The sequence below is a fragment of the Schistocerca nitens genome, chromosome 2, assembly GCF_023898315.1.
Source record: "Schistocerca nitens isolate TAMUIC-IGC-003100 chromosome 2, iqSchNite1.1, whole genome shotgun sequence".
In the NCBI taxonomy this organism is placed as follows: domain Eukaryota; kingdom Metazoa; phylum Arthropoda; class Insecta; order Orthoptera; family Acrididae; genus Schistocerca; species Schistocerca nitens.
The window spans coordinates 879,987,346-880,002,359 of NC_064615.1; the positions used below are offsets into that span (position 1 = coordinate 879,987,346).

At 45.2% G+C, this 15,014-nt stretch overlaps 1 protein-coding gene across 2 annotated transcripts in view; it reads left to right on the forward strand.

The window, feature by feature from the left end:
• Positions 1–15,014, forward strand: part of LOC126237177 (2',3'-cyclic-nucleotide 3'-phosphodiesterase-like) — an 81,777-nt gene that overhangs the window by 23,388 nt on the left and 43,375 nt on the right. For both annotated transcript variants that reach the window (XM_049947050.1, XM_049947051.1), the window contains one exon: positions 374–730. In XM_049947050.1, coding sequence (XP_049803007.1) covers positions 423–730 — 308 coding nt within the window. In that variant the 5' untranslated portion in view covers positions 374–422. The remainder of the gene's footprint in view (positions 1–373; positions 731–15,014) is intronic.

The following is a 15,014-nucleotide window of genomic DNA, read 5'->3' on the forward strand; positions in this document are numbered from 1 at the left end:
ATATTGGAATTTTAACTGTAACCAGTTACTTGTAATCTTTCTCAGCATTTTTTCAAGTTATAATAAATTGTATTTTGTTTATTAGTTGGTTAATCAGACCATTAGGCAGTATTGAAGTAATGAATGTATCTTTAATGATTTGTCAGTTATTAGGTATTTATGTTGCATTTTTTTTGTTTTTTGGCTTTCTCATAGGTATTGTTTAAAATTCAGACTGTATTATCTACCTTAACCATTTGACTTTATTACTGACCATAATGTGTGTTTTTTCTGTTTTATGTGATTAAGTGTAGCATAAAATTAGTTTGCATTTAACGCTTTAATGTTCCCTTTGTTTACAATTCTGATTATATAATTTTAAAATTCTTTACAGGATTTTGCATTTAGAACTGTGATCAGTTGAGTACACTTTTAATTTAAAAATGGGTCTGATATTTGGTAAAGCTCAAGATGAAGTGCAAGTTAAAAACAAAACTATAGAAACTGCTACAGAACAGTGCCATCCGGCAACTGTTGAACCAGAAAAGAAAGTAACTACAAGTAAACAGTATTTAAACTTCACTTTTTTGATTGATCCATCTACAGTAGATTACATACGCACCTCAAAAACAATATTCATTTTACGCGGCCTTGCTGGCAGTGGAAAATCAACAATTGCAAAAGAAATTGAAGAGACATACAAAGGTGCTGTAATATGCTCCGCAGACCAATTCTTCACAGTCAGAGGCAGGTTAGTACTGACACTGATGTTATGATCATTTGCAGATCATTGTTTATAATGTTGATTATTCAAAATGACAATAAAAAATGATGCCAATTTGAAACTAACACTGCAAAACAGGCAGTCATAGTAACTAAATAAATTTATTTTTTGACATGGCTTGCCACCAACTAACACAGAGGGCACTACATTAAACTGTCTCTTATCTCCTTACGACTGTGCCCAATGTAATGTTACAGGTATGAATATGTAAACTTTCGTCATTCCGCATCTGCATATGAGCTTCAAAAGGCTCAAAAACTAGATCATGAAAATAAAGAAATATTTCATAGGTAACTGGTCACAGCTAACCTTAGGTGGACTTCATGTTATATGTAGTGATGATGTTGTATAGTGTCCATAATGGATGCACGTAATTTGAATATTCATATGTAATAAAACTACCACTTGTCAAGTTAATTAAGTTTTACATTTCAATGTTCAGCATACTTTCATGTTATCATACAACAGTGTTGTATGAGGCACGTCTAAAAGGTAACTAAAATTCCTATCCCAAAATCAGATATTGCCACACGTTAGTTTGAATCAGTGTATCGGTTATCTTTTAGGTCTACAGAAAATGTCAGTTCAGAGTGTTTGTTTTGTGATCACTGTTTGACATTTTTAGCAATTTTTCATTTGTCAATATGAAAGAGCAGTGACGTAATATAAAATTTATATCTAAAATACTCTTAGGTGTTATTGTCAGAGGGTAATTTTCTTTTGAAACTTGTAGCAAAGTGTAATTGACTAGAAGGGATGATTATAAATTTACATTATTAAGTAAGAGATTTTTGGGATTTGAAAACATGAGGTACACCAATATTTATGTGCATTATATTGTGCCCTGGTAACATTATTACACATACTAAGGACAGTTTAAATTATAAAACTTGTCACGGGCAGTTCATGGTTCTTACGACATGCAGTTTCCATTCGTTGGCAGCATATAAATCATCTATATCAGCAATATAGGATGTGGAGTGGGTACTCATACATTGGAACAGGATGTTCAACATACGAGGGCAGTTCAATAAGTAATGCAACACATTTTTTTTCTCAGCCAATTTTGGTTGAAAAAAACGGAAATTTCTTGTGGAATATTTTCAAACATTCCCGCTTCGTCTCGTATAGTTTCATTGACTTCCGACAGGTGGCAGCGCTGTACGGAGCTGTTAAAATGGCGTCTGTAACGGATGTGCGTTGCAAACAACGGGCAGTGATCGAGTTTCTTTTGGCGGAAAACCAGGGCATCTCAGATATTCATAGGCGCTTGCAGAATGTCTACGGTGATCTGGCAGTGGACAAAAGCACGGTGAGTCGTTGGTCAAAGCGTGTGTCATCATCGCCGCAAGGTCAAGCAAGACTGATCTCCCGCGTGCGGGCCGGCCGTGCACAGCTGTGACTCCTGCAATGGCGGAGCGTGCGAACACACTCGTTCGAGATGATCAACGGATCACCATCAAACAACTCAGTGCTCAACTTGACATCTCTGTTGGTAGTGCTGTCACAGTTGTTCACCAGTTGGGATATTCAAAGGTTTGTTCCCGCTGGGTCCCTCGTTGTCTAACCGAACACCATAAAGAGCAAAGGAGAACCATCTGTGCGGAATTGCTTGCTCGTCATGTGGCTGAGGGTGACAATTTCTTGTCAAAGACTGTTACAGGCGATGAAACATGGGTTCATCACTTCGAACCTGAAACAAAACGGCAATCAATGGAGTGGCGCCACGCCCACTCCTCTACCAAGAAACAGTTTAAAGCCATACCCTCAGCCGGTAAAGTCATGGTTACAGTCTTCTGGGACGCTGAAGGGGTTATCCTGTTCGATGTCCTTCCCCATGGTCAAACGATCAACTCTGAAGTGTATTGTGCTACTCTTCAGAAACTGAAGAAACGACTTCAGCGTGTTCGTAGGCACAAAAATCAGAACGAACTTCTCCTTCTTCATGACAACGCAAACCCTCACACAAGTCTTCGCACCCGAGAGGAGCTCATAAAACTTCAGTGGACTGTTCTTCCTCATGCACCCTACAGCCCCGATCTCGCACCGTCGGATTTCCATATGTTTGGCCCAATGAAGGACGCAATCCGTGGGACGCACTACGCGGATGATGAAGTTATTGATGCAGTACGACGTTGGCTCCGACATCGACCAGTGGAATGGTACCGCGCAGGCATACAGGCCCTCATTTCAAGGTGGCGTAAGGCCGTAGCATTGAATGGAGATTACGTTGAAAAATAGTGTTGTGTAGCTAAAAGATTGAGGAATAACCTGGTGTATTTCAATGCTGAATAAAACAACCCCTGTTTCAGAAAAAAATGTGTTGCATTACTTATTGAACTGCCCTCGTAGTTTTCCATAACACCTGCCACTGCTGGATGAGCTCCATTTGGAGGGCAGTAATGGTCTGTGATACTGGTATTGGAGCTGAAAATTTTTGGCCTACAGCATCTTGTGTATGCTTTGTCTTATTTAAGTGTGATGAATGAGTTAGCAACTTTACACGTGTTGTCTTCATGTTCCAATAACTCTTCCACCAGATAGATCCCCCCCCCCCCTCCCCACCAGCCATATATCTGTACTGTAGGTGTGACCACAGTGGAGGTGTATCTGTTGAGAGACTAGACAAACATATGGCTTCTAAAGAGGGCAGCAGCCTTTTCAGTAGTTTCAGGGGCAACAGTCTGGGTGATTTAACTAAACTAAAACTAAAGTGACCTGACTGTGCAGGTACTGTGAACAGCTGAAAGCAAGGGGAAACTACAGCTGTAATTTTTCTCAAGGGCATGCAGCTCTACTGTATGATTAAATGATGATATTGTCTTGTGTAAAATATTCCAGAGGTAAAACAGTCCTCCCATTCAGGTTTTTGGGCAGAGACTACTCAGGAGGATGTTGTCATCAGGAGAAACAAAACTGGTGTACTGTGCGTTGGAGTGTGGAATGTTAGATTCCTTAAGAGGGTAGGCAGGCGGGAATTGTGAAATTCAGTGACAGGAGGAACAGGATTCTTGGTCAGGTGAATACAGGATTATAAATAAAAAAATCAAATAGGGGTAATGCAGTAGTAGGTGTAATAATGAATAAGAAAATAGGAATGTGGGTAAGCTACTATGAAAACTGCATAGTAAACAAATTATTGTGGCCAAGATAGACACAAAACCTCCACCCATTACAGTAGTAATATTTTATATGCCAGACAGCTCTGCACTGCACAGGATAAAGTGACTGAAGAAATGTGTGATGAGATAATAGAAATTATTCAGATAGGTAAGGGAGACGAAAATCTAATTGTGATGGAGGAGTGGAATTTGATAGTGGAAAAAGGAAGAGAGGGAAAAATACTAGGTGAATATGGACTGAGGGAAAGGAACCAAGGAAGAAGCAATGTGGTAGAATTTTGTGCAGAACATAATTTAATTATTGCTAACACTTGGTTTAAGAATCGTTAAAGAAGGTTGTATATGTGGAAGAGACCTTGAGGCACCATAAGGTTTCGTGTTGATTATATGATGATAAGACAGAGGCTTAGGAAGAAGATTTTGCATTGTAAGACATTGCCAGGGCCAGATATGGGCTGTGACCACAATTCAATGGTTATGAACTGGAGATTGAAGCTGAAGAAATTGCAAAAAGGTAGGAAGTTAAGAAGATGGGACCTGGAGAAATTGAAAGAACTGCAGGTTGTTGAGAGGGCCCATTAGGCAGTGATTGACTAGAAGTGGGGAGAGCAATACAGTAGGAGATGAATGGGTGGCCTTTAGAGATGGAATAGTGAAGGGAGTAGAGGATCAAATAGGTAAAAAAAAAAAAAAAAAAAAAAACAAGACATAGAAAGTCTTGCACTTCACAGGACATACTGAATGTAATCGATGAAAGGAAGAAATATATAGATGCAGTAAATGAAGCAGGCGAAAGTGAATACAAACATCTGAAAAATGAGACTGACAGGAAGCACATAATAGTTAAGCAGGAATGGCCATATGATAAATGCGAGGATTTAGAAGCCTATATCACAAGGGGACAGATAGATGTCACCTACAGAAAAATTAAATTAGCCTTTGTCAGAAAGAGATGCAGCTGTATGAATATCGAAAGCTCAGATAGAATACCAGTACCAAGCAAAGAAGGGAAAGCTGAAAAGTGGAAGAAGTACAGAGTGAACATAAATAAAACCGACAAACTGCAGGGACAGATCCCTGACTGGAAACGGAAGAAAAAGTGCCCTATGAACATGTGTCCAGAAATTGACAGTGTGCATGCAACAAGAACAAAGTGCCCCAGAACACAGTACAGTGCAGCATTGCATCCACATCACAGCAGATGTTCAGTGTGGCTTCCATGGGATTGCAGGGATAGGGATACTAACAGTTGTCATGCACGATATGCACAATCATACTCTGGCTTACAGTATGTTGGCGGGCCACTTGCCTGGAGCTTGTACTAGAGGTTGTCTCAATATCCTGTAGAAACTGATTCTCCAAATCTGGTGTAAGCACAGTCCACTCCCTCCCTGCATGTTCGCCTGCCTCAAAACACCCATGATCCACACGAATGCCCCAAAAAAGGCTTGAAATGTTACATGATTTGGATAGTGTCTGTGAGGATACTTGTTTTGGTACAGCCGTGCTGCCTTTTAGCTGTTTTCATCTTGGCTGGTTTCCAACTTGAATACCGAATCATTCTGCTGCTTATAGTATGCTGCGACAATCACACAGCCTGCAACACACAAGGAACTTATGGCATGCCAGGGGAACTGTCATTTGTCAGTGCCATCTACTGTGTCAACGATGCATTTGTGGACACATATTCATAGGACCTTTTTTCCTCCATTCTCAGTCAGGATTCCAACCCTGCAGTTAGTCAATTTTACAAGGGAGATGAACTTGAAGGTGATATTATAGAATGGGAAGAGGATGTGGATGAAGATAAGATGGGAGCTGTGATACTGTGAGAAGAATTTGACAGAGCACTGAAAGAGCTGAGGGGAAACAAGGCACCTGGAGTCGGCAGTATTCTGTCAGATCTAATGATAGCCTTGGGAGAGCCAGTCATGACAAAACTATTGTGTGTGGTGTGCCAGATGTATGAGAGAGTTGAATGGAGTAATTCCAGTTCCAAAGAAAGCAGCATCTGACAGGTGTGAATATTACCAAACTATTTATGTCATAAATCATGGTTGCAAAACACTTACATGAATTCTTCGCAGAAGAATAGAAAAACTGGTGGAAGCCAATGTTGGGGAATGTCAGTTTGGATTCCAGAGAAATGTTGGAATACATGAGGCCATACTAACCCTACAACTTACCTCAGAAGGTATATTAAGAAAGGCAAACCCATGTTTATAGCATTTGTAGACTTAGAGAAAGCTTTTGACAAAACTGAGTCTCTTTGAAATCCTGAAGGTAGCAGGGTAAAATAAAGGGAGTGAAAAGCTATTTACAACTTGTACAGAAGCCAGATGCCAGCTATAAAGAGTCGAGGGACATCGGAGGGAAGCTGTGGTTGAGAAGGGAATGAGACAGTGTCGTGCGTTATTGCCATGTCGTGCGTTATTGCCAATGTTACTCAATCTGTATATTGAGCAATGAGTAAAAAAAAAAAAATAAAAATAAAAAAAAAAAAAAAATTGGAGTTGGAATTTGAGTTCAGGGTCAAGAAATAAAAACTTTGAGAATTGCTGGTGACATAATTCTGTTAGCGACAGGAAAGGACTTGGAAGATCAATTGAACGGAATGGGCAGAGTCTTGAAAGGAGGATATAAGATAAATATCAACAAAAGCAAACCAAGGATAATGGAATGTAGTCGAATTAAATCAGATGATGATTAGGAAATGGGACACTTAGAGTAGTAGATGAATTTTGCTATTTGGGCAGCAGATTAAATGATGATGGCTACAGTAGGGAGAGCAGATTGGCAATGGCAATGAAAGTGTTTCTGAAGAAGCGAAATTTATGAACATCAAATACAGATTTAAGTGTTAGGAAGTTTTTTTAAAGGTATTTGTATGGGGTGTAGCCGTGTATGGAACTGAAACATGGACAATAAACAGTGTATACAGTGTATACAAAAAGAGAATAGAAGCTTTTGAAATGTGGTGCTACCGGAGAATGATGAAGATCGGATGGGTAGGTCATGTAACTAATGAGGAGGTAATGAAGATAATTGAGAAGAAAAGAAATTTGTGGCACATTGTGACTGAAAAAAAGAGACTGGTTGGTAGGACACATTGAGACATCAGGAGATCACCAATTTAATATTGGAGGGAAGTGCGGAGGGTACAGAATCATAAGGGGACCCCATGAGATGGATACATTAAGCAGATTCAGAAGGATGTAAGTTGTAAGTAGTTATTCAGAGATAAAAAGCCTTGCACAGGACAGAGTAACATGGAGAGCTGCATCAAACTAGTCTTTGGGTTGAAGACCACCACCAACAACAACAGTGATGGAGTAGAATTTGTTCCAGGACAATCCAAACGTGTAGAGCAGGGCTTCCCAACCTTTTCATCTGGCCGACCCCTTCTTCAGTCGAAAATCCATGGCGGATCCCTAGTCAGTCAAGAGTCTAGTACCTCCCGCTGCGGAAGTTGAACACGCGCCAGAACAAATGGACGTGGCTGGCCCATAGAGGGCTCCGCGTCCGTGGCAGCTCTTCTGCACAGCGGCTCTCGCGCAGCGAGGGCGCCACCGCTACACCACGTGCAGACCGCGGCCAATAGCCGCTCCCTCCGGTTTCGTATGTAGGGACCTGCTCTGCCCTAGTCCAGTCAGTCTGGTACTCACTCGGCGGTACTGCGTTCTGGTTGTTGTTGACATTTGCCTGGCTCTGGTTCCGAGTGGATTTACTGTTGGTGTTTGGTTTCTAGAAGCCTCCGTTGTTTATCTCTTCCTTGTTCTGTCGATCATAGTCGGTCGTTGTCGGTTGTCGTCGGTTGTTGTTGGTCTGTCGTGTGACTCGTCCTTCTGTTTACCCGGTGGTGCGTGCTCCATCGCTGGCGGCTTCCCCGCCTGGCGGCTCCGACCCGCAGCCCAAGGTGTTCCCGCAGTTGGTTTTGGTTACTACATTGGCGACGAGGTAAACAGATCATAGGAGTATGGAAGAGGAATTACTCTCTTAGAGCAACAGCAGCAGCTCATGCTACAGCAGCAGCAGCAGTTGGAGGTCTTTCAGACGTCGGTGCAGTTGCTCTCGGACAGGGTCAATAAGCGGGATTCCCTCCCACCTCCTCTCCCAGGTGTCCCGCTTTCAGACACGTTCCCATGTCCGCCGTCGTTCCCACCATTCAACGATGCAAAAGAGGATTGGGAAACGTACCTGCATCGTCTGAAACAACATTTCACGGTCTTTCAGGTGTCGGATGACTCTCCGCAGCGGTCGTTATTCTTGTCTTGGGCCTCATTGGACACGTTTTTTTTGCTCCGCAAGTTGGCACCGTTGGCCGACCCCGTGGTTCTCTCCTTTCATGAGATCTGTGTGTTGCTAACTATTATTCCCAGCAATACCACGTGGTTGCGTCTCACTTGGAATTCCATCAATACCACAAGCAGCCGGGTCAGTCCTACCGTTCCTGGGTGACGAATTTGCAAGGCCTCAGCCGCAAATGCAACTTTACGTGCACCAATCAGCAGTGCAAGGCGTCATATGCAGATTCATTAATTTGGGATGTGGTCGTTCAACTGGCACCCGATCCAGAGGTCCGCACTGCGGTGTTAAAGTTGGACAACCCCTCGTTGGAAGACATTCTGCATATTGCCCATTCCTTCGAAATTGCTCAAGCGGTGAACGAACGTCTCATGGTGCGGCCCCAGGTGGCAGTGGTCGAGTCCACTTCCCGATCCGCTCCTTCCCGCCGTCGATGGGGCGCAGTCTCCAGAGGGCACTGCCATCAAGATTCCTCGCTGTCTGACTTCTCTATGGCGTCCGAACCGCTGGTCGCCCCTCGACGTCGGCTGCGTGGCCCCCTCCCGTCGTGCCCCCAGTGCTTCTCGGCCCACACTCGAGCCGACTGTCCCCATCGCTGGAAGACGTGTTCGCTCTGTGAGAAAGAAGGCCACCTTCAATCAGTTTGTCGTAGCCGCTTGACCCGCCCGCGTCCCACACCTGCAGGCCAACCGGAGGCCGTCCATGCTTTACACACAGTCGCCCCTCGGACCGACACATTGGCTCAAAAGTTATTCCTCACCCTACACATCTTTAACGAGGCTGTCTGTTTCCCGGTCGATACGGGAGCCACCGTTTCTTTGGTCAATCTGACGACGTATGCACGTCTCGGGTCTCCAGAATTGTCCCCACACTCTCGGAGGTTGGTCGCCTATGGCGACTGTTCCATCCCTCTCCGTGGACAGTTTCCTGTTATGGCCATCTACAAAAACGTTCCCCGGCCCCTTACCCTCTTTGTGGTGGACCACCTGTCAGCTTCGGACATTTTCTGGACTAGATGCATTTACACGGTTTGGCTTTTCCATTCAAGACGAAGTCCAGTTCGTTTCAACTACGGTTCCATTTCAGGACCTAGACGATCTATGTGCGTCCTTTTCCTCCCTGTTTTCGGCAGACCTGAGCTGCGCTTCCGATTTCCAGGCACACATCACTTTACTGCCGAACGCATGGCCTCGCTTTTGTCGGGCTCGGCTTATTCCGGTAGCCTTGCGTGCGGCCGTCAAGCAGGAACTCGATCGGCTCCAGGCTGCGGGGGTTATCGAGCCAGTGCAATCGAGTGCCTGGGCAACACCCTTAGTGGTCATCAAGAAACCCAATGGATCGCTTCGGCTTTGTGGGGATTTTGGGGCTACAGTCAACACTCAGTCTTTGGTCGAAACTTATACCATTCCTCGACAGGAAGACCTTCTCGCTAAACTGACAGGTGGCGAGTACTTTTCTAAGATTGATCTGGCAGAAGCCTATCACCAATTGCCTTTGGATGAGGAATCACAGGCCATTGTCGTTATCAACATGCCTTTCGGTCTCTATAAATACAAGCGTCTTCCGTTTGGCATTTCCTCTGTCCCTGCGATTTTCCAGCGGTATCTCGAGCAACTTACGCAACCAATACTGGCTTGTGTCAATTACCTCGATGATATCTTATTCACGGGGCACACGCGCCAGGAACATCTGTGCAACCTCAGTAACTTATTTCACGCCCTGCAGGCTGCGGGTCTACGTTGTCGGCTGGAGAAGTGCAGTTTTTTTCAACCGGAAGTGGAGTACTTAGGACATTGGCTCAGTAAAGATGGCATTCGCACTTCGGACCGCAATGTCGCAGCCATCGGTGCCCTTCCCCGTCCACAAAACTTATCCGAACTCCAGGTATTTTTGGGGAAAGTCTTTACCCCAAGCTGCCCACGTCGCGCATCCCCTACATCGCCTGCGTCGCAAAGGGGTACCTTACACGTGGACATCTGCCTGCGATCAGGCTTTCACCCGCCTGAAGACGTTGCTGAAAACTGCCCCTTGCCTTACGCCTTTCTCTCCAGATCGTCCCTTGGTGGTGGCTGCCGATGCCTAAGCGTACGGGATTGGGGCAGTCCTGGCACACAGGAATGAGGATGGGTCGGAACAACCTGTGGCATATGCATCCAAGACGTTAACCCCTGCGCAGAGGAATTACTCTCAGATTGAAAAGGAGGCTCTTGCCATTATTTTTGCAGTTCAGAAATTTCACATATACATGTTTGGGATGCAGTTCACCCTCCTCACAGATCACAAGTCCTTAGTGTCGCTTTTTGGGCCCCATTCGCACCTCCCAGAATGGACGGCTCAGTGTCTTCAGTGCTGGATGTTGTTCTTGCGTACGCGCAGGGTCCCCATTCTGTGGCAAGTCCTCCGCTATGTGACCCATGGTTGGCCTCCCTACCTTACTCGACGTTTGAAAACTGACTTCAGCCCATAGTGTCATGTCTCACACAGACTTTCAGTAATGGACGATGTCCTCCTGTTGTCCACGGACTCGGACGCCCATCGGGTGGTCATCCCTCCGGACTTATTACACCGCGGACATTGGGGGATGTCTCGCATGAAGGCGTTGGCTGGACGACATGTCTATTGGCCAGGGATAGATGGAGAGCACCTGGTCTGTGGTTGCACAGTGTGTGGCCGTCATCAGGCTAGTCCTCCACAATCTTTCGCACCCTGGCCAACACCCAGCCAACCCTGGGACAGGATCCATCTAGATTTTGCAGGCCCCTTCTTAGCCTCCATGTGGCTCCTCATCGTTGATGCCTATTCCAAATACCCATATGTGGTCTGCATGGCATCCACCACCACTGACGCCACCCTCACTACCTTGGCCCAGGTGTTGGCCATTGGAGGCCTTCCTCACACGTTGGTCACAGGTAACGGGCCCCAATTCACGGCGTCCTCGTTCCAGAGCTTCTGCTCAGCTAACTGTATCAAACACATTCACCCTCCTCCCTTCCATCCTTCATCCAATGGCGCGGCAGAACGCCTGGTCCACACTTTCAAACAGCAGCTGATGAAATCAGTGGAGCCGTCGGCCACCACTTTGGCCCTCACCTTGTTTCTAAGCACCTATCACACTACGCCGGTGGCTGGTCATAGTCCTGCCGAACTCCTTCACGGGCGACAACCTCGGACCCTCCTCCACCTGCTGACACCATTCCCTTCTGGGCCCCCTCTCGCCCCTCCCAGCGCTACGCCCTGGGAATGGCCGTGTGGGCCCGCTCGTATGGCAGCACACCTGCATGGATGCCCGCTATAGTGACGGCGGCTCATGGGCGGCGTGTGACGACCATACAGACACACAGGGGGCTCGAGCGTTGCCACCATAACCAACTCTGCCCTCAGGCTCCCGCCTTGATTCCTCCCCCACCGCCTTCCCTGCTTCCTGGTGCATACACATCCCTCGAGGTGGAGCCCTTCCCTTCAACCTCCCTCCTCGCCGGCTCTGCAGACACCCCTTCCACCTCGCCAGGGTATAGAGACGCCCTCTGACTCCCTGCCCTCTGGTGACAACCTGATGAATGCTGCAGACAGTCTGCCCTCCCCTCCCCCAGTGGTCCCTCCGGACGTATCACAACTCGTGCCCTCGTTCCACCCGCCTCGGCATCGTCCAGAGCATTTCCGCCCCTATGCACCAGTTTCGGGGGGGAGGGATCTAGTGCTTCCTGCCGCAAAAGTTGAACACGCGCCAGAACAAATGGACGTGGCTGGCCCATAGAGGGCTCCGTGTCTGCGGTGGCTCTTCCATGCAGCGAGGTCGCCACTGCTACACCATGTGCAGACCGCGGCCAATAGCCGCTCCCTCCAGTTTCGTATATAGGGACCCGCTCTGCCCTAGTCCAGTCAGTCTGGTACTCGCTCTGGATTGCGTCTCTATCTCGGCGGTACTGCGTTCTGGTCGTTACTCGTTGTTGAAATTTGCCTGGCTCTGGTTCCAAGTGGATTTACTGTTTGTGTTTGCTGGTGTGGTTTCTACAAGCCTCCGTTGTTTATCTCTTCCTTGTTGTGTCGGTCATAGTCGGTCGTTGTCGGTTGTCATTGGTCTGTCATCCGACTCGTCCTTGTGTTTACCCGGTGGTGCGTGCTCCACCGCCGACGGCTTCCCTGCCTGGCGGCTCCGACCCGCAGCCCAAGGCGTTCCTGTGGTTGGTTTTGGTTACTACAAAGAGCATAGTAACATTAAATTTCAGAGCGAAACCCATGGGAACTGAAAGCTTCTTAATGCAGGTGCCGTGTTCCCAATGCCCCCACCCCCGAAGTATCAATAGTCTTTGGTTTAGAGATGAATGAAAACACCTTGAAATTAACGATCCAATTTGAATTCCCACTGTATCCAGACACTTACTAGTGGATTTACTCCATTTGTTCAGCACACTATAGCCTAATTAAAATTACTTGGTAATTGACATTTCACTCGCTTGAGCTACCTTCCTCCAAGAGCAATCAACGTCACGTCCAAACTGTTCGCTGTTGACAAGCTGCCGCTTGTGGTCTGTTCACTTCCACTGTTTGGCTGCAGTTGTGCAAGGAGCATGCATATTTTGTGAAATCCGAAGAAAAATGTTCAACTGTATGTAAAGTCTATGGGACTTAACTGCTGAGGTCGTCAGTCCCTAGTCTTACACACTATTAACCTAAGTTTAACTTCCGCTAAGGACAACACACACACACACACACACACACACACACACACACACACACACACACGAGGGAGGACTCGAACCACAGGCGGGAGCAGCCACGCAATCCACGATGACATGGTTTCAATGCATCTAGCGCCGCGAGCCGGCGCACAAACGACCCCCATATTGTTGCGAAACAGTGGATCAGAGAAGTCGTATTCTCTGTCACTAAACTGTGTATGCATTCTCATTTAGGAACCGCAAAGGCTTCTTGGTAATACGACCTGAAGTAAAAGTACACATGTTTTTCACACGGAAAAAAAAAAAAAAAAAAAAAAAAAAAAATTGATGAAATTGATTTTCACATTTTTATTCAATAATTTTAGTCATTATTTACACGATTTGGTGAAAGGTGGCTGCGGACCCTCTAGAAAGGGCCGACGGACCCCTAGGGGGTCCGCAGACCACACGTTGGGAAGCCCTGGTGCAGAGGATGCAACTGACTCCAATATACACTGCCACTCAGTTGTGTCTAGGAACTCCTTGGCCTGCACATGGTTAACTCGATATCACATTTGCTAGGTCATTGCTGATGAGATGCAGTCTGATGGGAGATATGGAACCCAGATGCTGCTACAAAGTCTCTGCTCAGAGAAGATGCTGTTCTGGTTAAATGTTTTGAGAATTTTAAGGCAGTGATATAGTGTCATTCCGCGTCAAAGGGAGCAATATTAAAAAGTGTCCCCACTCGACCCTCTCCAAATTTAATGAAATTTGATGTGAAGGTTCTATATGGTCTTTGATGGTTATTTAGTGAATTTCAGTCCAGTATCTTCAGTGGTTGAAGTTTTAGGGGCTTTTAAAGAGAGGCTGCTCATCTTCGCATGTGCCATGTTTACTAGGCTCTTTTAAAAGTTCTAGCAGACATTTGATCATTTGATTTAATGTACATAGACAACTTTTTATGCTTAATCACACCTTGGCAAAAATTAGGAATGTAGCCACACCAAAATGTAGATAAAAAGCTCTAAAGTGGCTAAAAAATTTGTCGTGCTATTGCGAGAGCCAAGGTTTGACCAACCACTGCTACTTTTCATATGAACCAATCACACCAAAACCTCAGAGGGTTATTCCTACCTATTATGTCTATATGTGGATCAAAGTTAATTAAGATAGGATGTTGTTGTTGTGGTCTTCAGTCCTGAGACTGGTTTGATGCAGCTCTCCATGCTACTCTATCCTGTGCAAGCTTCTTCATCTCCCAGTACCTACTGCAACCTACATCCTTCTGAATCTGCTTAGTGTATTGATCTCTTGGTCTCCCTCTACAATTTTTACCCTCCACGCTGCCCTCCAATGCTAAACTTGTGATCCCTTGATGCCTCAAAACATGTCCTACCAACCGATCCCTTCTTCTAGTCAAGTTGTGCCACAAACTTCTCTTCTCCCCAATCCTATTCAATACCTACTCAATGCATCTACAAATTTCGCCAAAATTATATACATGCAAATTGTAGGGTATTTTTGGGGGGGTAATAACTCAAATGAGTCTTGTTCGGTCCTTTTTTCCTTACCACAGCTGGAAAGAGCATGCTTTAAGCTTTCCAAGCTGTATTGTGTAATTTCTGAATCTTGCATATTGATGAGTAAGAATACCTATCAAAAGCAGGGAAAATGAATTATCGATAAATACAAAAAATTAATACAATTTGAAGTTGAAATTTTTAAAAAATTTGTAACTGTAGTGTCTTTTAATAATAGTATTTGCCTATGGTTTAGGGAATGTAACTATGCTGATAAGAATTGTTTTTTACATTATTTTCCAGTATAGAATATAAATATAGTAAAACCTCAGAAAATGCTCTTCAGATTATAAAATCTAGAAGATCGCGACGATAAGCTATTTTACTTTAGAATGTTTTCACCCTACAAGACTTGGTGGTGCACATATATATTGCCAGCCACTTTCCATCAGCATTATAAAGCAGCATTAGTTTTTTAATGCTCTACTCTTGCAGCAGTGAGACATTGCTGAATCACCACTTTCAATTGTGTCTTTCATTATTGTCAGTTTTCCCAGTGTCAGTCTTCTGCACAGTGTAATTTATGGTGTTGACTTTGTACAATCTTTAGTGTCGAATACTGAGTGTTTGAATAATGAATAAT